General features: G+C 44.6%; 1 protein-coding gene and 1 pseudogene across 1 annotated transcript in view; both read right to left on the bottom strand.

Moving 5' to 3' along the window:
- Positions 1-18425, bottom strand: part of Chdh (choline dehydrogenase) — a 23338-nt gene extending 4913 nt beyond the window's left edge. Inside the window, exons 1-4 of the mRNA XM_010643190.2 lie at positions 17912-18425; positions 17645-17711; positions 518-687; positions 7-125 (exon numbers count right to left, since the gene is read on the bottom strand). Coding sequence (XP_010641492.1) covers positions 7-125; positions 518-687; positions 17645-17711; positions 17912-18188 — 633 coding nt within the window. The 5' untranslated portion in view covers positions 18189-18425. The remainder of the gene's footprint in view (positions 1-6; positions 126-517; positions 688-17644; positions 17712-17911) is intronic.
- LOC104875494 lies at positions 13194-14085 on the bottom strand (annotated as a pseudogene).
- Positions 18426-25286: the final 6861 nt, after the last annotated feature.

Genomic DNA, 25286 nt, shown 5'->3' with positions numbered 1-25286 from the left:
GCGGGCCGGAGCGCGGCTCCCCGGGGCGGCCCAGGCCAGGGCTCTCCTTGAGCACCGCAGGGCACACCACATGCTCCAGGCCACGTCCTCCTGTCCGCGGAGGGGAACAGGATGATCCGCTGCTCCTGGAATGGGAAACGGGCTTTCAGGATCTCAACTCCAGCCGCGTGTAGGCACACGCCTGTAATCTCATCTACTGGACAGGTTGAGGCAGGAGAATCTCAGGATCAAGGCCGGCCTCGACAAAATGATAAAACAGGTGGGGATGGCTGCGGGGCATGGTGGCGCATGCCTGTGATCCTAGCATTCTGAAGGCTGAGGCTGGAAGGGTCTCGAGTTGGAGGCCAGCCAGGGCTACATAGTGAGTTCCAGGCCAGCCTGAAATAATACAGTGAAACTCTGACTCCAAAAAAAGGAAAAAAAAAAACAAACAAAAAAAAAAACCGATGAGCAAAGGGTAAATGTGTGCAGAACCAAACAGGAATTCTGCTTCTCTGCAGGACCCACATGCACAGACCTGGAGATATGCTCCTCTGCATGCTGCAAGGTCTCCAGAAAGGGTCCAAGCCCATCTGTCCATGAAGCTGGAGGGTGGAGGGCAGAGGAAAGAAGGGCTTTCCGGGCAGAGCAAGAAAGGGGGCCTCATTCACTCCTGACAGTTGCTGGCACTGTGTTTTACTCTTATCACTGCACAAAAGAAAGAAGAAAAGAGTTTTTTTTTCCTCTATCAGTACAAAGAAGAAAAATGAAAGAGGAAAAGAAAAGGAATGTCCTGGGGCCAAGGAGAGAGACAAGGCTTAAGTACAGTGATAAATGGTTTTGGGAAGACATTTACTAGAAACAACAATTACTGAATAGACTGTTTGGGCCCAAAGGTAACAAGTCACAGGGTAATCAACACCACGTTCTAGCTTTTGTGTCAAGTACCAAATAAACCCGAGTACCAGGACAAAATTTTTAAATCAAAATGAATCGAATATGAAATTCAACCAATATTGAAGCAGTCAAAAGGAAGTTAGGCTGAGGGGCTGAGTCTGTGGCACTCACAACTTCTGACCTGAGGGACCACAGCGTGCACTAGGGGGAGGATGAGCAGGAGAGAGATGGGAGATATTGGAGATAATTTCGTATTGGCTACAGCAAAGAGGAGAATCAGTGAAGCAAAAGATTAGGTTAACAGAAATCAAATGGAAATGTCAGAGAAGAGAGAAATGGAAGAAGGGAGAGCTGAAACTTTGAGACCACATCAAGCTACCTAACATTATGGATAACTAGAGTCGTCCTAGGAGGGGAAGGGCAGAAGGTGAGAAGAACAGAAAACACAGGAAATATTTGAAGAAATAATTGCTGAGACTTTTCCAAAATCAGTGCAAGACAAACCTCATGGGTTCCAGAAGACTTGAGCATACCAAGCAGGATTAATACAAAGACCACCACATCTAAACACATCACAATCAAACTGCTAAAACATGAAGATCGTGCCGGGCATGGTGGCGCATGCCTATAAACCCAGCACTCGGCTGAGGCAGGGGGATCGCTGTGAGTTTGAGACCAGCCTGAGCTACATAGTGAGTTCTAGGTCAGTCTCAACTACATAGTGAGACCCTGTCTCAAAAAACCAAAAATAAATAAATAAATAAACATGAAGATTATGAGAAAACTACTGAAGTAGCCAGACAAAAGAAACTTAAGAATGATGGCAGAATTACTATCAGGAAACAGGCAGCCCAGAAGATAAATGAGTGACAATTTTAATGTAATGAAAGGGGAGGGCCAGGGATTTAGCTCAGTGGTGCTGCCATCTGCCTCATCAGCACAAGGTCCTTAGTACAACTGCTGGTACCAAAAAAAAAAAACAAAGTAATAAAAGGGAGGGAAACCCTAAACCTAGTGTAATGAAATATATAGTGAACTTAATCTATATATATGTCTATATTTACTTATATTTGAAATAGTCTCTGGGATTGAAGAGGATATCAAAATAGAAAGACACATCTGTTCTTTGGTAGGAAGAACCAATACAGTGAAAATGACCATACTTCCAAACTGTTACATAGATTTAATGCAATCCCAATCAAAATTCCAACAGCATATCTCACAGAATTAGAGAAAATAATCCTAAAATTCATTTGGAACTAGAAGAAACACCGAGAATAGCAAAGGTAATTCTAGGCAACAAAGGTAAGGCAGCAGGCATCACAATCCCCAGCAGCTTGAAACTATACTACAAAGCTACTGTGCAAAAAAGCATGGTACTGGCAAAAAAAAAATAGACCCAAGGATCAACAGAACAGATTAGAAGATGCAACAACAATGCTAGACACACTTAGCCACCTTGTCATTGAACAAAGAAGGCAAACACCTTCCCTGGAGGAAAGACGGGCTCTTTAATAAATGGTGCTGGGAAAACTGGGTTTTAACTTGCCAAAGATTAGAACTGGACCCATATCTTTATGCACTAAACTAAAACTGAAATGGACCAAAGATCTAAATATGAAAACCATAATCTGCTGGAAGATAGAATAGGTAAAACTCTTAAACACATAAGGTGTAGGCAAAGACTTTATGAACAAAACCCCAATCACACTGAAAATATTAAAAAGATCAACAACTGGGATCTCATTAAAAAGCTTTTGCATAGCAAAAAAAAGCAAAGCTAGGTGAACAGACAACCCATAGAATAAGGAAAAAGTTTTACCACCATAATCTGCTGGAAGATAGAATAGGTAAAACTCTTAAACACATAAGGTGTAGGCAAAGACTTTATGAACAAAACCCCAATCACACTGAAAATATTAAAAAGATCAAACACTGGGATCTCATTAAAAAGCTTTTGCATAGCAAAAAAAAGCAAAGCTAGGTGAACAGACAACCCATAGAATAAGGAAAAAGTTTTACCAGCTACCCCTCGACTAAAATTCAGACTATATGAAGAACTAAAAAAAAAAAAAAAAGCAAAACACTATCAGGGTGAAGAGACAACCCATAGAATAAGGAAAAAGTTTTACCAGCTACCCATCAAAGGACTAAAATTCAGACTATATGAAGAACTAAAAAAACAAAAACAAAAACAAAACAAAACACACACTCCCCAATTTAAAGGCTCAATCCCAAACTGGACAGCAGAAATTACACACTTACCAAATGAAGAAGTAGAAATAGCAAATAAATGTATGAAAAGTTTCAACATCACTGGTCATTCAAGAGATGCAAATTAAAACACTAAGATTCCACCTCACTCCAGAAAGAATGCTGTTATCAAGAAATCAACCAATAGCAAATGCTGGTGGGCTGTGGGGAAGGGGAACCCACCTCCACCGATGATGGGAGTGTAGACTGGTACAAGCACTGTGGAAATCAGTGTGTAGATTTCTGGGAAAATTAAAACTAGAGGTTTCATTTGACCCAGCTGTTCCCCTTCTGGGTATCTTCCTGAAAGAATTAAAAGCATCATAAAACAGCAATAAATGCACACTCATGTTTATAGCAACAAAGTCTGTAATAGCTAAATCTTGGCAACAGCCCAAATGCCTGTCAATTGACAAGTGAATAAAGATGATGTGTTTTTTTTCCCAATACAATGGAGTACTACTCAGGCGTAAAGATAAACTAGATCATTTATACCTAAATTGATCCACCTTAAGACCATACTCTTCAGTGGAATAAACTAGACACACGTGTAAATGCTACATTGTTTCTCTGGTGTGAGAAACAAAGTGTAAATGAGGACCAAAAAGTTTAACAGATACTGTGAAATAGGAAGAAAAGGTTCAAGGGGAAGGGAAACTAGGGAGGTGGGCAGAGGAAAGGAAAGAAGGGAAAGAACAAATGAGAAAAGGAAAAATGGAAACAAATATTTTGTAAACAAGGAAGGGTGGAAGGTTTGAAGAGAGGAAAGGGGAATGAGAAACAGTAAGAACAAAGATATATCATGTATGCGGACAAATGCCCAATGATGAATGCGATCACAATGTCTACCTAAAATGTACCGATAAACTTAATTCTTTAAAAAGTCTCTGTATCCAGTGAATACGTCTTTAAAAATGAAAACTACAGTCTAGACAAAATGGCCAATTCCTTGAAAGACATAATATGCCTAAATGCATACAAGAAGAAGCAGACACTTAGTAAGCCAGTATCTACTAAGGAAAGGGAATCAAGAGTTAATAACCTTCTGAAACAGCACCAAGCCTAGATGGGCTCTCAGTGAATTCTACCAACTGTTAAAAAAGTTCAGACTGAAACAGAGGGATTATTTCCTAACTATGTGAAGGCAATATCACTTTGCTTCCCAAACCAAACAAAATATTACAAGAAAACTATAAACCAGTATTTCTCACATAGCTTAAAAAAAATCCTCAACAAAATATTGGCAAATTGATCCAAATATAGATGAAAAGAATCACACATCACACCCAAGTGGGATTCATCTGAAGTATCCAAGACTGGTTCAGCATGGTCCAGCCCATGAACAGGCAATAAAATTCACATTATCGTATCTGTAGGTGCAGGCAAAGTATTTGACAAAATCCAACAATAAAATTAAAAATTTGCAATAAAAAATGTAAAAATCTCAGTAAATTAGGAATTGGGGCAAGGGGGATCTTCAACATGGTAGAACATATCTACAGAAACCCTATAGCCAGCATCCTCCCTAATGGTGAGAAACCTGAAGCTTTCCTACTATGATTGAGAACAGGAAAAAGATGTCCTTTCTCCCCTGTTCCTTTTCATATTATACCAGAAGTCCTCGCTAAGGCAAAAGGAAGAGAAAAGTTACACAGATTGGGAAGAAATAAAATTCTTTTCAGCTGACACAAGCATCTATGTAAAAATTTTTAAAGAAATGACCAAATAAACAAAAAAATAAAACAAAAAATCCTGGAAGTGATAAGCAGTTACAGTGAGACTGCAAGCTATAAGGTTAATATACAAAAGTCACCTGCTAGCCAGGTGTCATGGGCACATATGTAGTTCCAGCTATTGGGAGGCTGAGGCAGGAGGATCACAATTTTGAGTTCTTCCTAAGCAACTCAGTGAGACCATGTTTCAAAATTAAATAGCAACAAAGGGCCAGGGAATGTAGCTCAGCAAAAAGGCCCGCTGTTTAATCCTCAGTACTATGAAAGGAAGCAAGAGAGATAAGTTGCTTAATACTAGCAATGAACAAGTGAAATTTGAAAGGGAAATAATACCATTTAAATTAGCACCCCAAAGAAATAAGTATGAATCTAACAAAACGTGTAAGATTTTTATGAGGAAAACTATAAAACTCTGATGAAAGAGATCAAAGACTTAAATAAATGAAGAGATATCACATATTTAGGAAGATGTGATACTATCAAGATGACAGCCGGGCCAGGATTTAACTCACTGGTGTCACCACCTGCCTCGCAACAGTAAAATCCTGAGTTCGATCTCCAGTACCACACACACACACAAAAGATGACAACTTATTTACAGATTCAATACAATTGCAATGATAATTCCAGATTATTTTGGGTTTTTTCTTGACAAATTGATCTAAGGTTTATAGACAGAGGCAAAGTATCCAGATAGCCACAAAATATTGAAGAACAAAGTAGGTACTGATACTATTTGACTGCAAGGTTTACCAGGAAGCTACAATAATCAAGACACTGTGGTACTGGTGAAATAAAAGAAATAGATCAGTGGAAGAGAATAAGCATACAGAACTAAATCCACAGAAATATAGTCAATTAATCTTTGACAAAGGAGCAAGGGCAACACAATGGAGCAAATGTGGCCTTTTCAACAAAGGGTGCTAAAATGAGACACACACACACACACACACAAAAAAAATCTAAACAGACTCTGTGCACTAAAAATTTATTCAAAATGAACCTAAATGCAAAACACAAACTATAAAGTACCCAGAAGATAACAGAAAATCTAGAAGTCTTAGGTTTGACAATGACTTTTTAGATGGCACACTAAAGGCACGAGAGATAAAAGGACTTCATTAAAGTAAAAAGTTCTACTCTGCTGAGACACTGTCAAGAGAATGAAAAGACAAGCCAATGACTGGGACAAAATATTTTCAGAATACATATGTGAAAAAGGACTGTTTTCCAGACTATACAAATACACTCTCAAGACATAGCTATAACAAACCATTTGATTTTTGGTACCGGGGATTGAACTAAGCGCAAGGCAAGCCACCGAACCACTGAGCTAAATCCCCAGCCCCAACAATTTGATTTTAAAAAGATGGCCAAAGACATCAACAGACATCTCACCAAAGAACACATACAATAGCAAATGCAATGAAAAGATACTTCACATCATGTCACCAGGGAAACGCAAATTAAGACAACGGACGCCATGACATACCCGTTAGAAGGGCCAGACCTAGAACAGCAGCACTGCTCATGCTGAAGAAGAAGGAGAGTGAGAGAAACTCCCATTCTTAGCTGGTGGGAATGCAAAATGGTACAGCTAGTTTGGACAGCACTTAGATGATTTCTTACAGAACTAAACATGCTCTTACCATATGATCCAGTAACTGTGCTCCTTATGTTCACACAAAGACCTGCCCATGGATTTTATAGCAGCTTTACTCATAATTGCCAAAGCTTGGAAGGGACCAAGATATCCCTCAGTAAGCAGATGGATAAATAAACTGTGTTACATCTAGACAATGGAATTAAAAGAAATGAACTATGAAATCCTAAGAAGACATGGAAAAAATCTAAATGAAAATTACCAAGTGAAAGAAGCCAAAATAACAAGGCTCTAGGCTATATAATTTTCAAGCATGGCATTCCGGAAAAGGCAAACTTTGAAGATAGTTGTGCATGGGCAGGGGCAGAGGGTAATGGGAAATCTCTATATTCCTCTCAAATTTACTGGGAAAGTAAAACTGCTCTAAAAATTAAATCTTAAAAAATATATAATAATCAGCCGGGGATTTAGCTCAGCAGTTCGGTGGTCTGCCTTGCAAGCACAAGGACCCGAGTTCAATCCCCAGTACCAAAAAAAAAAAACAGAAAAAGAAAACTACTCCCAACCTACACTGATGAACCCCACAAAACTATCTTTTGAAACTGAAGGAAAAATAAGATACTTCCATGAAAGGAACACCTGAAGAAATTCATGACCACCAAACCAGCACTCCAAAATGTTCTGAAGATATTCTGAAAGATTACAAAGACTAAAATTCCATGAACGCCAAAAGAATGAATTCACTGAGCAAGCAATTAAACAGAAGAAAAAGAAAGTGAACCAAAAAACAGGAAAAGGCCACGGATTTAGCTCAGTGGTTCCACCACCTGCCTCACAAGCTCAAGGTTCTGAGTTCAATCCCCAGTACCAAAAAAACAGGAAAAAAACTGTGACAAGGATAGGTCAATCCATGTCAGTCATAACCATCGATGTAAATGATCTCAATTCACCACTAAAAAGAAACAGACTGACAGAATGGACTAAGAAACAAGATCCAACAATATGCTGCATACAAGAAACATATTTATCTCAAAAAGAAATTCACAGACTGAAAGTCAAAGGATGAAAACAATACTCCATGCAACAGGAACCTGGAAAAAAGCAGGGGTAGCAGACAAAATGGATTTCAAGCCAAGAATGATCAAGAGAAACAAATAAGATTACTACATAGTTGTTAAGGTAACAACCCAAGAGAAAGACATAACAATCATTAATATATAATGCACTAAATACCTGCATTAACAGATAACAAAAAGTCAAATAAGTACTAAGACAATTGTAATGCGGGACCCTCAATACCCTACAGTCACAAATACACAGATCAACTAGATAAAAACACGACAAAGAAATATCAGAATTGAACCAAATCTTTCAACAAATGGACTTAACAGACATCTACAAATTGTTTCACCCAACAACAGAATATACATTTGTCTAGCTGCACATGAAACTTTCTCCAAAACAGACTACATAGTAGCCCACAAACATACTTAAGTAAAATGCAAAGGAAGTGAAATTATCCCATCCATATTATCAGATCATAGTGCAATTAAATTGGTCATCAATGGCAAAAGAAACCACAAGAACTGTATAAACACATGGAAATTAAATAACACTCTCCTGAATAACCTATGGGTCATAGATGAAATTGAAGAAGAAATTTGTTTCTACAGTTAAACGATAATCCCAATACAATGTGTCAGAAATAATAGGATGCAATGAAAGCAGACCGAGGATGAAAATGTATAGTGGTGAACTCCCAGACCAGAAAAAATGTGAACTCAAACTAAATAACCTCAAGTTTAACCTCAATCCTCTAGAAAAAGAAGAGCAAGTTAAACCCAAAGTATGTTCAAGGGAGGAAATTGTAGAGATGAGAGCAGAAATTAATGCAATTGAGACTAAGAAAACAATACAAAGAATCAGTAAATTGCAGAGTTGTTTCTTTGACAGATAAAATAAAATAGACAAACTCTTACCCAACCTTATAAAAAAAAGAAGGAAAGGAAAGGCTCAAATGCATGCAATTAGAAATGAAAAGGATGAAATCGCAATAGATCCTGCAGAAATCCAGATCATCAATACTTAACTTCCAGAAACTGTACTCTTTAATAAAGTGGAAAACATAGAACAAATGGACAAATTCATAGATACATATGAAATTACCAAAGCTGAATCAAGAAGATATAAAAGCCATATGTGTGTGTGTGTGTGCATTCTAAATAATAATATCAGTCAATGGAATGAAGAGGTAATTAAAAAGCTGTCAACAAAGAAAAGCCCAGGCCCTGACGGATTCACTGCTGAATTCTACAAGAAATTTAGAGAAAATCTAATTTCTATTTCTCAAACTCTTTAAAGAAATTGAAAGGGAATCAATACTCCCAAACTAATTAGTGGAAGCAAGTATTGCCCTGATAACAAAACCAGAGAAGGATCTAACCAAAAAAGAGAAATACAAGCCAATCTGCTTAATAAACATAGATGCAAAAGTCCTCAATAAAATATTGCCATTGCAGCAAATCATTAAGAAGATTATACATCATGATCAAGAAGTACTCATCCCAGGGATGCAGAGATGGTTCAACATATGCCTATCAATAAATGTAATACACCACATTAACAGAACCAAGGATAAAGACCACATAATCATCTCCACAGAAGCAGAAAATGCATTTGACAAAGTCTAACTTCAATTCATGATTTTTTTAAAAAACCTACCAAAAATTAGAATCCAGATCTTTATCTCAATCTGATAAAAGCCATCTATGAAAAACCAACAACAAACATCATACTAAATGGTCAAACATGGGAAAGCTTTCCCTCTAAAATCAGGAACAAGACAACAATGCCCATTTATGACCACACCTATTAAATATAGTTCTGGAAACATGAGCCAGAGCAATCAGACAAAAGAAAGAAATAAAAGGATATGATTAGGAAAGGAAGAAGTTAAATGATCATTATTTGTGGATATGATATGATACTCTACATAGAAAACCCCCAAACCCTAACCAAATTCAGTAGCACAGCAGGACACAAAGTGAACACTCAAAAATCACCATCTTCCTATACACAAATATTAAACTCACTGAGAGAGAAATTAGGGAAACAGCACCACTCACAATAGCATCCCCCAAAAATGGAATACTTAAGAGTCAATCTAATGAAGGAAGTAAAAGAACTTTACATTGAAAACGGTAGAACCTCTGAAAAAGGAGATCAAAGAGGACACCAGAAAGTGGAACAATGTCCTCTGTTCTCAAATAGCCAAAACTAATATAGTGAAAATGGCCATACTTCCAAAACTGTATACACATTTAATGCAATCCCGAGCAAAATACCAACAGAATAACTCACAATCCTAAAATTTATTTGGAAACAAAAGAGACCTAGAATAACAAAAGCAATTCTGGGCAACAAAGGCAAGGCAGGGGCCATCACAATCCCTGACTTGACACTATACTACAAACCTACTGTGATAAAAACAGCATGGTACTGGCAAAAAAACAGACCCAAGGATTAGTGGAATAAATTAAAAGATTCAGAACCACCCCAAACACACTCAGCTGCCATATCTTTGACAAAGGAACTAAACACCTTCACTGGAAAGATAGCCTCTTTAATAAATGGTGCTGTAAAGCTGCCTTTCTACATGCTGAAGATGAAACTAGGGCCACATCACTAACCCTGCACTAAACTAAAATCAGAATGGATCAAAGATCTAAATATTAAAACAGAAACACTAAATCTTCTGGAAGACAGAATAGGTAGAACTCTTGAAGACATGAGTGGAGGCAAAGACTTCATTAACAAAACCCTGATCACCCAGGAAATACTACAAAGAATCAACAACTGGGATCTCGGCATATTAAAAAGCTTTTGCACAGCAAAAGAAACCACCAGCAGGGCGAGGTGACAACCTACAGAATGAGAAAAATATTTTTATTAGATATTCCTTAAAGGGCTAATATTCATACTATATAAAGAACAACAACAACAACAAACTCCCAAATTTAAAGACCCAATCCAAAAATGGGTATCTGAAATGAATAGATACTTCTCAGATGAAGAATTAGAGAAATGGCAAATATATGAAAAAAATGTCAACATCACTGGTCATTTGAAAGATGCAAATTGAAACAACACAGTGGCCTGCCTTGCAAGCGCAAGGACCCGAGTTCAATCCCTGGTACCAAAAAAATAAAAAATAAAATTTAAAAAAAATAAATAAAACAACACAGATTTCATCTCACTTCACTAAGAACGGCTACCGTCAAGAAGGAGCCGTCTCCACTGTTGGCGGGAGTGTAGACCGGCGTAGCCACTGTGGAAATCTGTGTGGAGATTCCTCAAAGAACTAAAGCTAGAAGTTCCATTCGACCCAGCTATTCCCCTCCTGGATATCTTCCCAAAAGAATTAAAAGCATCACACCACAGCAATATATGTACACCCACGTTTATAGCGGCGCATTTTGTAATAGCTAAATCTTGGAAACACTCAAATCCCCATCAACCAACGAATGGATAAGGAAGATGTTTTTCTTTTTTAATACAATGGAGTACTAATCTTTCATAAAGAAGGATAAATGTAAGGTATTTATAGCTAAAGGGATGCACTTTGAGACCATACTCTTCAGTGAAATAAATCGGACACACATGTTCAAATGTTGCATGGTTTCTCTGGTGTGAAAAACCAAAAGAACAAGGAGCAAAACCTATAACAGATATTGTGAAATAGGAAGAAAATGTTCAGAGGGGAAGGAGACCAAGGTAGGGGAGGGGAAAATGAAGAAAGGGAAAAATAAGAAAAAGATGGAAACAAAGCTATTGTAAATAAGAGGAAGAGGGGTGGAAAGGAGAAAAGGCAATGGGGAAAAAGGAGTCAATATATATCGTGTAGATGTATCTTCCCTAATTCTATACAATGCATGTTATCACTATGTATATCTAAAATGTAACAATACATTTTTTACAAAGAGAGAGAAAGAGAGAGAGAGAGAGTGTGTGCATTCTGTGTCTTATTTATTTCACTTGGCATTATGGTCTCAAGATGTATTCATTTCCCTACAAATCAAGTTTATCCTTCTTCATGTCTGAGTAGTATTCCATCGTGTATGTATGTATGTATGTATGTATATATGTACACACACATTTTCTTTATCCACTCATCTGTTGATCAATATATTCGTCATTTCCAAGATGTAACTATTGTGAGTTGTGCTGCTACCAATATGGGTATACATGTATCAGTGAAACATGATGCCATTAATCCTTTGGGGAGATACCAAGAAGGGGTCTTGCTGGGGCAAATGAAATTACTATTTTTAGTTTTTTCAGGAATCGCCATACCGATTTTCCACAGTGGCTGCACTTTTACATTCTCACCAAGATTTCTCAAATCAGTAACGGAAAATAAATCTTGTGGTCAGTCAAACACTATCTTCTATGATAAGACACATTTCCTCTCGGCAATGCTGAGCATGTGACAGCTGCACGGGTTGTTTATTCGGATGGTGCCAACCTGCAGAAGAACCAGAACCGCCGTACAGAGCCACTCTGATGTGTCAGGAGTCCCATTCTTAGGGCTCAACTGAGGGAGCCTTCCTGAAAGGGCTCTTTAGACGGGGTTCCACACAGCATTTCCTTCCTCCCTATTTCTTGGGTGCACACGTGTGTGTACTCCTTTTTCCTTCCTAGCTTTTGCTTGAGGCAGTGTGCTGCATTAAAGTGAGATCCTCTGGGCCACTCAAGTCCTAGTTTTCAGTGGTCAACTAGGAAGAGAAGGCCAAATCCAGAAAAGGGCCAATCACTCCTGCCCGGCCCTGTAGGCCAAATGATGCCTGGACCTTCTTCAGCCTTTGAAACCCTCAGGCACAGTGACCCCCCCGCAAATAATGGTTTTGCTCTTGGCACAGGTGGGGAGCAAGTAGACCTTTCCAGAAATAATGGACATAGCAGGATCCTGAAGGTGCAGTCCTAAGGCCCACTTTTGGGAACATAATCACTCTTCCAGGAACATAACCAAAAGAGCCCCACCCAGCTGGAAAACAACCATAAGCCTTATCACAGCACAAAGAATTACAAACAGCCTGGCCATCTACCAACAGTGGCCACTGAGTCCCTCCCTCCACATGAAAGGACCCTATTAACCCATTTTAACAGCAGACCCAGGTACAGAGTTCGGCCACTCATGAGCTTTGCAGATTAGAAAGTTACTTCACAGCCCTGGGCCTTGGCACCTGAGGCCAGCACCGCCTCTTGCTCCTCCACGGCATTGAAACTTTTGTCACTGTGCCCATGACGACAGTCATTCAAGGGAACTACAGAAACAGGAGACACAGCATGCTGGCCCATCCTCAACTGAAGGACTTGGGTCAGGTGGTCTGCATTTTTTTTTTTAACTAGGCAAAGAATTTTATTAATCTTTGTTTCAAACTTTATTCCCAGGCTTCTTCAGCTTAACTGGCTGCAAATAATGAATTGTAAGTAAGCAAAAACTGAAAAGAGCTGCAGTGTCCAAGAGGCTTGGGCCAAGGATTTAGCTCAGTGGTTCTGCCGCCTGCCTTGCAAGCACAAGGTCCTAAGTTTGATCCCTGGTACAAAAAAAAAAAAAGCTACAGCTTTAAAATATTAGAGTGCTAGATTTTATCAGATCCATAAACACAAATTTAAAAAGCAGTCATAATAAAAAAATAGCAGCTCCCAGTAACTTCTTCCAAGTTTTATCTTCTTCAGAAGCTGACTCAATTCAGTTTGCATCATTCTCAGAAGCCTCATCCAAGTTCTCCACAAGATCTGGAACTTCATCATCCTCATCCTCTCCAGGAGCAAGATGGGCTCCAGGAGGCCATCCACAGATCGGGCAGAGCTTCCGCCAGTCTCCCTACACTAGTCAGACTGCCCGCACAGAGCTGTTCCAAGATACTGGGTAGCATTTCTGTCAGCTGTTTCATCTCAGCATGGCCTTCATGGTCAAAGTGTTTGCTGCCAGAGATGCCTGAACTTTGGGGTTGCTGAAGTGGATCACTGTTCCTTGGTTTGTAAACATATTCCCCCAATTCCATCCAGAGATACTGTTTACCCCTAACTTCTTTAATGAGAACTGAAGTTTTTATCATCTGCTGTAGCTATTCTGAGAACCATGTTCTTCCTGCGAGCAGTTCCTTTTCCACCAATGCGAACTTGTGCCTGCAGTTTGGCTAGTTTTTCCTGGCTCATGATGGTTTCTTTCATCTTGTCAGAGCAGTTATGGGGCAGCACAGGAGACTAGAGCTGGTGCTCAGGGAGTCTTGAGTAGACCAGCTGAGATTAGGAGCACACATGCAGGGACGCAAGATGGCAGCTAGAGCGCATTTCTCATCTGGCCTCACATTGCTGGCTTTGACCTGCAATCCCCAGAGGCTACAGGTGAGGTTCACAACCTAGGCTGACTCTGCTCAGGCACAGAAGCCTATGTAGCCCTTGCAGCACGGCTGCACCACGCAGTCAAACTGATTCATGAAAGCAGGAGCAGCTGTCCGAATGCAGTGCTTCCCGTGCACTACCCCACTTACTCCCCAGGGGGCTGGCTGTGTCTATCGGGGCCTGGGTATCTTCATCATGGCCACCACCTCAGCTCCACGATGCAGAGATGGAAACAGGTCCCAGGCGGCTGAACTCCTGCCCCGGCCTCACCACAGGCCTGACAAGGCTACACTCTGTGGGAGTGGTACAAGCCACCAAGCGCCCACACCCAGCTCTGGATGCTGCAAAGGCAGAGAAGGTTTGGCTGTTTTCCCACAGCCTGACAGAGCCCCAGGGCACTCATCTTGTTACCTGGCCTTGCATAGGGTGGTAGCTTAGCTTGGGAAAGGTCTCAGTCATTGAGATGAGACCTGTCTGGGCTGAGAGGTGGTGGCGGTCCAGTATGTGACACCCCTAATCCAGGCCACACAAACCCCCAAGATGTCAGAACGAGCTTTCTCATGGCTCCAGTGTCCCTGTTGTTCTAAGAGCCTGTGAGGCCTGGCCCTTCCTCTAGCTGCTGTCTCTTACCCCAGCGTGAGCTTGCTGTCTAGACTCCAGGTATGCAGATCCCCTACCCTTCCTCCCCTTGGGCCTTGGCGTGCTCCTCCCCCAGGACAGTCCTGACTTCCACTCACCTAGCTCACCCCTCCTCCTCCCTTGGTCCCTCGAAGACATCAGCTCCTGGGGAAACCTTCCTTAACACTGGCCACATCTGTAACCTCTCTGTACCACCTACTGGGCCCTCTGCAAACTGACAGTGAGGTAACCTGTGATAGACCCCACTGCCCCACTGGGGATCCGAGCCTTGCTCCCCACTGTGTGCCGAGTCTGACCTGGGGCTCTGCTCTGTAATGGTGGCTGAAGAGACACACGTGAGGGACACTTGTGTTGGCCCACAGCCAACCTCAGGCAGCCTGAGATGTATTCTCTAAGCCTGTGTATCTGCGCCAGGGTCCGTGCTCGGGCACTTGCACTTGCCCTGAGGACCTTCCTGGTGAAGCTGCAGGGGGCTTGGGGGAGAAGCTGCCAACAGCACCTGAGGTGCAAGCCCTCAGTTCTGACACCACATCAAAGCCAGGCTTTCCTCCCCAGCTCTGCCGGGTCTTACAGCGCAGCCCGGCTAGAGGTGTCCAGCTGGTGACATGTGGGTGCTGTTCCCTAAGGCCTCCGTGGGCACGGGTTACTTGTGGCTGAACTTGAGGCTGCTCTCCCACTTCCCCACTGCTGCTCCAGCGGTGCTTCCTTGAGACCATATGCTTTGCCTTCCAGAGTCTGCTCTCTGTACTCTAACTCCACTCCTGCCAGCCTCTTCCATGGTAATTTCCACCGAGAACAGAGTGCAAGGCGGGAAAAGCTGGAGCCCGGGCCCTGACCACAGGGACAGCTCCTCAGGGCCGTCTGCCATCTTTTCCCCTTGCCGGCCCATCTTCGGCTTTGGTGTGATCACGCCCGCCCGCTGTGGTTAGGAGGGGCAGTGCAGCACAGATCTCTGTTGAGAGGACTGAATTCCCCCAGGTCCCCTTCCAGAGTCCCAGGCAGTCAACAGACAGGGGCCAGGATAGCAGGAACTCAGGCCGGCCCCTGAGAACAGGGTCCTCGATATGAACTCCCACACTCTGGGCTGCAGTGGGCCCACTTGGGTGAAGGTGGGGACAAGGGACACTCACTAGAGGCGAGTTAGGGAAAGTCAGGGAGACCAGAAGCGCCTTATAACCAGTGTTCTGGCAGCAGCAAGACAAAGTGAGAGAAAATGAACCGCTCTCCCCTCTCCAAAGTGTCGAAGGCTCTCTGTGCACAATGCAGCGCAGGTGTCAGAGGCTGCAATACTGGCAGCCTGGTGCCCATGTTACACCATCACTGCCTGGCAGGGCCCTGGCACAGAGCTGCTCTTCCAACCGGCTCCACTCAGTCACAGACAGCAGGGCAAGGAGAGTGGAGGTCCTGGAGCGAGGCACATGGCAGGCAGGCAGTAAACACTCACCATAGGGCTGGTGTGCTAGTTACTTTCCTCTCGTGGCAGCGAAGAACTCCCAATGCCAAAGTTAGAAGGGAAGGGGTTTATTTGGCTTATAGTTTGTAGAGATTTTAGTCCATAATCGACCGACTCCAGACAGGGATGACAAACAGGCCTGGCAGAGCAGAAACAACATGGCGCGCACAAGGCAGCAAAGGGAACACGAGAACCTCAACAGGTAGGCGCCTCTCACCTAGTCTGACTTAGGTCAGGCAGCACTGACCCTTAGTCCTAGTGCCCTTGAGCCTAGCACTGCACCGTGAAGCAATTCCAGCTTCACACACTCAAGATCCAGCCTATGACCACACGAGACTTTGGGGGGACTTTGGGACCCAAACCATAACAGCTGATATATAAAAATGCACTGCCCAGGAGAGGAGGCAGACTTGGAAACTGAGGCACAGAAAACCATGACTTCTTTTATAAGGTTGTGGCAAGTGCTGCTTAATCCACCCATTTCTGTCTACCCTATGGACACCAGCCTAGACCAGGCTCCAACATCACCCTCCCTTGAACCCTTCCCACACTTCCTAGCAGCGTCCCTGCTGTTGTTTTGTTTTTTTGAGACAATCTCGCCATGCAGTTCAGACTGGCCTCAAACTAATTACATAGCCCAGGCTGGCCTTATGGTGATTCTCCTGCCTCAGCCTCCTAAGTGCTGGGGTTCACCATTGCACCTGGCAGAATCCTGCTATTTGACCTTCCCCACACCACCCCTCAACCAGCTCTCCATAGATCCAGGTTGTTTTCAGAATGAGGAGATGCTGGGAACCACCGGCAGCAGGAAAAGACAGAGGCAAGGGTCTGCTTGAACCTCACCAAGGTAACTTCACACACAGCAGATAACTAAGGCTGCAAGGCTTCTCCTGACAGTTGTGGCCAGGGGTCTGCATGGGAAAAAGCTACACCATACACTACACAGCCTTGCCAAGGAGCCAAGGAGCTGGAACCTCAATCTGACCCCACTTTCCTCTCCATCACCCCCGAGGCCACAGGAAACACACAGGGCCAAGGTATACGCAACAGGAACACTGTTAACAGGACCCAGGCAGGGAAACTGCACAGTTTCTCACAATAAATTCAATAAATTCTCACAGTAAGTAAGGGAAGGGAGGAAACCTGCCAATGAGGAGAGAAGGGACGCCCCCTTCCTCTCTTAACTGGATCCTGGGCATCTGAACACTGAGTGGACATTTGAGATGTTAGAATCACTGTCAGATATGAGGACAGTCCTGTGGTTTTGTTGTTTAATGGTGCCCTTTCGGAAATATGTAAGAAAAAAATTGGCAGGAAAAGATAGTATTTGGGGTTTGGTTTAAACTACTCTGGGGCATTAGGCAGTCAGACAAAAGAGGGTCATCCACAAATGAGACCGCAGAAGCCAGGAAGCTGCACGACAGGAACTTGAAGCTCCCACCTCTGGTTAATTTGGTACGTTTCAAATTTTCCATAATAAAGAGGATTTCATAGTGGTTGTTTGTTTGGAATCATAAATATTCCTAATAAAGAGGGAGGGAAAGAAACAGCATAGGAGGAAGAGGGCCTGGTCCAGGGTGAGGGATTTCAAAATATTCAATTCTACAAATGCTCGATTGCCAGCTTCCTGCTTCACAAACACTTAAACAGTTTTCTAAATCTCAATGAACATATACTCACCTCACTCCCAGAAGACACAGGACAGTAGAACCTGTGACCTGGGCCAGCCCACGCACTCTCTGATTGTCTGTGAAAGATAATTACAGAAGAGAAGTCAGAGTTCAAAAAATTTTTGAGCCATCTGGCATAGTGACCTTGTGTCTGCTGAGTAAGATAGTAGGTTTCATTTTGTATAGACTCATCTCCATTATGCAAATTCATTTTCACTTAAATGTCAATCAGCCCAACAGAGATTAAAGTTTTACAAAAGAACATGTGGTCCTTTACACAGTCGTAAAAAGGAAATGCCAAGCCAGTGAGCACAGGTAGACTGCCAGGGAGCCCAGGACAAAACTTCCCGGCTGCTGTCCGCGGTGTGGATTTCAATGCTTCCTACAGAGCACGGGTGAAAGGAGGAGCCCTTCAAAGCCTGTTTGTCCTGCACAATCCTGCCAGTGCAAGCTGAGCCGCCTCCCACAAACAGCAGCAAGGCCCAGGACAGGCGCCAAGTGGCTGCCTGGGCCAGCCCCTCCGAAGTCGCGGTCAGCCAGCCAGCTTTCACCATGCCCAGGGATATTTCCTTTTTGAACTTCTGGATCAGCCTGACCCTTATGTTTTAAGGTGAACTGCTAAACTTTTTTATATCAACTGGAAATTACTCTATCACCAAAGTACTGAAATACATCGTGAGGTAGGACTATGATCCCATGGCTCCTGGTTTGCAGCGTATTCCCTGAAAATGCCATCACTGTTCTCACTGTGACAAAAAAACCACCACCACCACCAACAACAAAACCCCAAACACACCAATACAAACTTAGAAAATAAACTCACGCTAGCATGCACCATCACTTGCATCTGTCTTACATATGCAGTTCTACGTTTCCCCTACTATAGAAAAGAAAGTGGCTGGTGCTCTCAATTCTGCAATCACTCGGCTTTTACCCTCTCTAGACCTAGATTTCCTCATCTAAAACAAATGGAAATAGCTGCCCATTTCATAGTTGTTTTGGTTTTGGTGAAGGCAAAGGGATGTAGGAACTAGTAACACTGAATTAAAAAGGCAAAGCTGAAAAAAAAAAAGCACATAGTGACTGTCAAGTTCACGGTACGGCCTGAGTTCCATCTTCCATGTCCTACTTGCTTAGTTAGCTTATCTCATCTCCTTTTCTGTAAAGTGCAAAATTCGATGCTCCAATAACCAATAATACCACCAACAGATTATCTGACATTTGCTGACCAGAAAAACACATCGCTGACCCTGGACGTGCCCAACACAGTGCTGTGCTACCCCAGAATATCTGGTGATTGTCCCACAGCCCTGTGAGGCTTATTCCATCACCTCACTTACAGATGGAGCTTAGAGACAGCCACACTGGTCCTGCTTCTTCTGTGTTCTGGTCATTCTGTGAAGCCCCAATATGGTAACCAACAGGAAAGCCAACACAAGTACCAAGGGGACCGGGACAGGGACCAGAGCCGTGAATGGGACATACATGTTACGACCTCATGGAGTTTCATGGCAAGAGTGCTGTGAGAGCTAAGCTGTTAGGAGATAGCACATGTTAAAATATTAACCCCTCCCAGCCATTTTATATCTTACTTGCGGGTTCTTTCCCGACTCTGAGTCCTTTCTCCCGCCGAAATTGTAAAGCGCGAAACTAGAGCCTCTCCAGGGCGCGAAATTCAAAAGACAACCTGGCTTGTGATAGGATAACAAAGACCGCTCCTCCCAAGGAAGGATCTTCCGCTGCCCGCCCTATAAGTATCCCAGTACTTCCTCTTCTGTTCTCTCGCTCTCTGCCCTCCGCCTCCCACTCACCTCACTATAATAAAATCTCCTGCCAGGCCTCTCGGTGCGTGAGTGGTATAATTGGGTAAGGGGCACCCAAAGGGGGCTTGAGACCCCTTTCATAAGCTACCTGCTGGCCAGAGCCTGTGCCCTTTCCTGAGCCAGTCCCTCCTCCTGGAGCAGAGAGAACGTGTGGACTCTGTGGCCATGCTGGGAACAGCAGGGGGCAAGCCCTGGGTATGGCTTCAGGGTCAAAGCAGGCATTGGAGTTGAGTCACCCAAGTCCATGCAGCTAGGGCCGTGCAGGAGCAGACAGCTCCAGGGCCTGAGTACTCCGCCTGCTCCTTCCCAGCCCAGCCTGCCGCCGAAGCCCTTGGAGCAGCTGGTGCTTGCCAGAAACAGTTGCCTCTTCAGACAATGAATCTACTATTGAACAAGCCAGGGCCTTGATTAACATTTGCAAAAGGATGAAGTGGAAAATTCCACCTGGGTAGGTGGAGTTGGACTCTGGGACAAGTCAACAACCCTCCCAGGATAATCCTCTCAGGGATGAATCTGGCAGAGCAACTAACCAGAAAAGGATCTGGGGACTCATTGCTCTCTGGTCCAAGAGTATTTTCCTGTTTGTGTCACACAGCTATTAGGGTATTTTGTTTTTATTTTCCTGCCTCCCCTAACTCTAAGTCTACCTAGCAATTATAAGGCCTTCAGCTTGCTTTCCTATCTCCTGTTTCTTCTGAGACTCCCAACAGTCCTCCTTGGAGGCAGAGCTGATGTAAGCCTCACCGTACTGATGAATGGGGAAACTGAGGCTCCAAGAGACCAAGAGCCCCAGGGAAGGCCAGCAGATGGTGAGTGAGCCACAGAGCCAGGCTCTCTGGAGGCCGGAGTCCTCCCAGGGGTGGCTCAGCACTTGTCCAAGGCCTGGCCAGGGCCCCACACATTGAGCCGTCATCCAGGCTCCAGCCAACACCCTGCTCTTTACCCACCCAGGCCTGGAAGAAGAGGGGAGTTAAAACCAGCTCTCCTAGGTGGACAGGCTTTGGCCGGCCTCAGGGAAGGTATATGTTAATTTGATCATTCATTCAATCATTTTATGAGAGCCCACCTAAGCCCCCAACACAAAGGCCACTGTGTTAGGTGGCTTTCAGAAGTCCAGATATGCAGAATGGCTGACTGGAGGGGGAAGGCCAGAGAACTTCCAAAGGTCATTTGTTTGGGTTCAATCACATCATTATCACTACTTGATCTCACTCACTGTGTTGGTTACTTTTCTCTCTTTGTTGAGACAAAATACCTGACACCCAAAGTTAGAGAGGAAGGGGTTTAATCCGCTTATAATTCCTAGAGGTTTCAGTCCATAATCGGCTGGCTCTGAGGCTGGGATGGCAAATAAGCATCACAGAGGAGAAACAACACGGCACACACAAGATAGCAAAGGTAACTTGAGGAGGTTATCAGCATCTTTCTGCCCCTTTTATCTTACTCAGACTACTTAGGGTGGGTAGAACTCACACCTTAGTCCTAGGGCCTGTGAGCCTAGCACTGGATCACGAAGCAATTCCAGCTTCACACGCTCTAGATCCAGCCTTTGACCATGAGGCTTTGGGGGGACATCTACACCCAAACCATAACACTCTGCCCTGGCCCCTCAAAGACTCACATACATTCCTTTACACAAAAGGCATTTAGTCCATCTCCAAGAGTTGCCAAAGTCCTAACAGTTTCAGCACTGCTGAAAAGTCCAAGTCCAAAGTCTCCTCTGAGATTTAAGGCAAACTCTTAGCTACAAGCCCCTGTACAAATGATACAAATGAAAGGAAAGTTAAACATTTCCAACATTCAATGGTACAAGGTCAACATTACCATTCCAAAAGGTACAAATAGGGGAATACAAAGGCATGGGGCCAAGTTCAGTCCAAGATCCAGCAGGCCAAACATTTCATTCCTCAGTTCCACTTCCAGCATCCAGGGGAATCTGTGGCAAGTTGTGAATTCCAAGGGCTTGGGTGGCTCTACCTCTACGGCACTTCTGGTGGTTGTAGCTACCATAGTTTCTCTCTGGGGCCAGCTCTGCTCCTTCTTTGCAGTTTTCCTCATTCAATAAACACTCTTGGCTTTTCCAAACTTCTGGGGTCTCCACTTGAACTTCAGCGTCACACACGGCCCTCTCAGAGGCACCCTGCCTGGCCTCACAGGCCTTCTTCTGAGATCTGGGCAGAAGCCTTCCTGACACCTCAAGTCTTGCATTCTGCAGACACCTAAAACCAGTACCAGGTGGGTGATGCCAAGGTCTGCTGCCAGCTGGAGCTGTAACCAGGCTTCCTTCTCCCTTGGCTGTAGGGGTCAAGTGCCTGGATCGCCAAGCACTCTGAACCCAATTCCAAGGAACAAACTCTCTAGGCTACCACCATTTTGGTACAACTTCCCTAGGCCACTGCCATTGTGGAACATGGTGCTCTGGGGCTTCCTTCTCAAAACAAAGTACTTCATTTTTTTTGCAATTTTGAGGCTACAAAAGGTGGAATCCTGCTGTCTCTTGGGATTCTCTCAGGCCATCTTTTCTATTCTCCTGTTTCTTCTCAGCAATTAAGACCTCCTCTGTTCTTTGTAGTCCACAGCTTTACTACAGCTTCCTTTCTAGCCCAACTCAAAACATTTTAAATCATTCTGCTGTGCTCTTTGCTCTTGATTCTCAACACAGGTCTGGCCAAAAGCCACCAACAGTAGCCATGCTACAGCCTCAACATTTGACTGCCTTGAAATTTCTTCTGCAAGATTCATTAGTCCACCACCCCTAATCTCAGTCTCAGGCAGTCTCTGGACATGAACAAAATGCAGACAAACTTTCTGCCAAGCCATAACACAAGTCATCTGGAACCCAGAAGCCAATGTAGTCCTTCTTCCCAACAAACTTCCCAACCCTGGTCTTTACTGACCTGGTGTTCTGCACCCTGACCAGAATCTCCCATACAAAATAGTCTAAGATATTCTAGAGCTACTTCTTTAGCCAACATTGCCCAATCTTTCCTTCCTAATTCTTTCACTTCACACAAGCCAGTTCCAAAGGCTTCTGAGCCACCTGGCCAGGTGAAGTCACAGCAACGACCTCACTGCTCTGATACCAAATTTCTGCGTTATTTTTCTCTTGTTGCTGAGACAAAATACCTGAAATCCAAAGTTAGAGAGGAAGGAGTTTAATCCGCTTATAATTCCTAGAGGTTTCAGTCCATAATCGGCTGACTCCGAGGCTGGGATGGCAAATAAGCATCACAGAGGAGAAACAACACGGCACACACAAGATAGCAAAGGTAACTTGAGGAGGTTATCAGCATCTTTCTGCCCCTTTTATCTTACTCAGACTACTTAGGGTGGGTAGAACTCACATCCTTAGTCCTAGGGCCTGTGAACCTAGCGCTGCATCATGAATCAATCCCAGTTTCACACGCTGTAGATCTGGCCTATGACCACATGAGGCTTTGGAGGGACATCTAGACCCAAACCATATCACTCACCTTATTTTATAGAAAAGGAAACTGAGGGGCCAGGGATTTAGCTCAGTGGCGCTACACCTGCCTCACAAGTACAAAATCCTGCATTTGATCCCTGGTAACCCCCCCACCCCAAAATGAAAAGGAAACTGAGGCTTTGAGTAGTGCAGTGGCTTGCCAGCAGTCCAGGAGAAGCCAAGCCCTCCACAGCCAAGTGGCCCTAATTCCAGCTTATCAAGCCACACCCTTGTCTCACTTAGGCATCCTACCACACCATGTCCTTTTGGCAGGTGACCACAGGGTACGTGTTCAATCAACACAGTCATCTCACAGAGGGACTGCTGTGCCACAAGCCAGGCAGGCAGGTGCTCTCTGCCCATCTGAGGCTCCAGCTGTGGCTGCAGAGTCCTCATCCTTCCACTACCCACTATCCCAGCCCTGTCTACAGAGAGCTGTGGAACTACGCCTCAAACACCCCAGGGGCCAGGGCACTGTCAAATCTAACCATCCGTGACAGGCCCAGGCCGTGTCTGCAGCTGGAAGTCTGCCCTGATCCCCTGCCCAAGGACTCTTCCAGCCCGAACTCTTACTCCACCCTTCTCTCTCTCACCCATGAGCTTCCCTTGGAGAAGGAACCTCAGCTGCCCCTTCTTGAAACAACCCACAACACACCTCACTCAAATTTCTGAGCCCATTTCCTCCTATCCCATTTGCTCTGGCCAAGGCCAAACCAAGCAATCCCTGGCCTCTGTGCTCTGGTGACTCCAAGAGCTCTTGTCTTCTGCCTGGTTTTCATGGGGTGGCCCCTCCTTGTCCCTATGCCTAGTCTCCTCTCTTCTCCATCACACCAGCAACGACTGATCCACAGATCGGTTTCCAGGCCTGACAAAGGCCCTACACTTGGGCCCCAGCTCACCACCACAGGGCCTGCTCCAGCACAGGCCATGAGGCCAGCACAGCTTGGACTCGCTGAGTGAGTAAGAGTCGGTGAATAGCTTCTGCTTCACTGGTCTCAGAGGGGCCGAACCCTACTGCCCAGCACAGACGGCCAGGTGGCTTTTCACAAACTCAAGACTGACTACCACTGAAACATCTGCCAGGGCTCGTCAGCACCATGAAACAAAGTTCACAATCTCTAGTGGCAAACAAAACAGTCTGAGTTTCTGCAGCAGTAGATCCCAGCCCTGCCCTTTGCCTAGGAGGGATCTGAAGCAGCAGGGCACCACTTTTCTGTGACTTCACTGTTAGCCCAGCTGCTTGTCAATCTTCCCACAACCCACTGTATCTCAAAGGATGGTTCCTGGGCCATGCACCCCCAAATAAAATGGGGGTGGGAGCTCCAGCCCTGAAGACCTAATATTATAGGCAGCCAAGTTAGATAGAAATTAATATAGTCAGAGAAGAAGCACGGCCTCAAGGAAGCAGCACAAAAAATACAGACATGAGAATTGCGGCCGGAGGCAAATGTGGAGAGAGCCCCGCCTCAGGATGGAGAAGCAGTGGCCAGGCCCGGGAGCCTCCCTGGAGACAAGCACAGCTTGAGATTACACCAGGTGAGCTCGGCCTGGCCCAGCGGGGGCACAGGCGTCAGCCGCAAGGTGGGCGGTGGGCGACCACAACAGCCAGGCCCACACTCCCCTCCCTTCCCCAAAGCGCTAGACCCCCCCTATGGACTCGTTCAGGGGATCAGCACTAGCTAAGCCGCTGTGCTTGTGACCCTAAAGACTGCAGTCTGACTGTCACTGAAACAAGTGCCCCGGTTCATCAGCACCATGGGACACAGTGCTATCTCCGCACCCACGTTAGGATTTTGCTGTGAGCCACCCCTGTCAAAGGGGCTCAGCGGCCACCCACTCGAGACTCCTCCCAGAAACCCAAGGGCTGTTCTCTTCCTCTCCATTTCCAGTAAGATTCTCCTAACTTCCTTGGTGCGTGACTTCATTCCTCTATGTTGTGAGACAACACCTGGCACATCTGACATCCAACAGGTCGGGAGGTATAATTTTCCTTCATCATTAATCTCATTTGGGTCACAGCACTGAGTCACCGAGCACAGTGAAATTTGGGGACGGCAGTAATGAGATCTCAGATCTTGGAGCCTCGAGTGTTGCAGGCAGACCTCATTTTTTAGACATACCCGTTTACCAGAAACCCGAGGGGCCGGAAGCGGCGATTCCTATCGCTATTTTTACATAACTAAGTTCCCGCTGAAAAGGAACTCCACCAAAGTCACGGAGGCTTCCACCTTTCCGGGGCTCAGCCCAAAGGCTGCGGGGACCCTGGCCGGCATGGGGCTCCGTGCGAGGGGCAGGCGGGGTCGGGGGCTCCAGCTACTCACCCTCGGCAGCTTGGCCCTTGGGTCAGGGCAGGGACCGCCCGC

Source organism: Fukomys damarensis, unplaced genomic scaffold (genome assembly GCF_012274545.1).
Source record: "Fukomys damarensis isolate Sample0158 unplaced genomic scaffold, DMR_v1.0_HiC HiC_scaffold_28, whole genome shotgun sequence".
Taxonomy (NCBI): Eukaryota; Metazoa; Chordata; class Mammalia; order Rodentia; family Bathyergidae; genus Fukomys; species Fukomys damarensis.
Note: the sequence above shows the minus strand (reverse complement) of the source record. Positions and strands in the feature narration are given on the sequence as shown.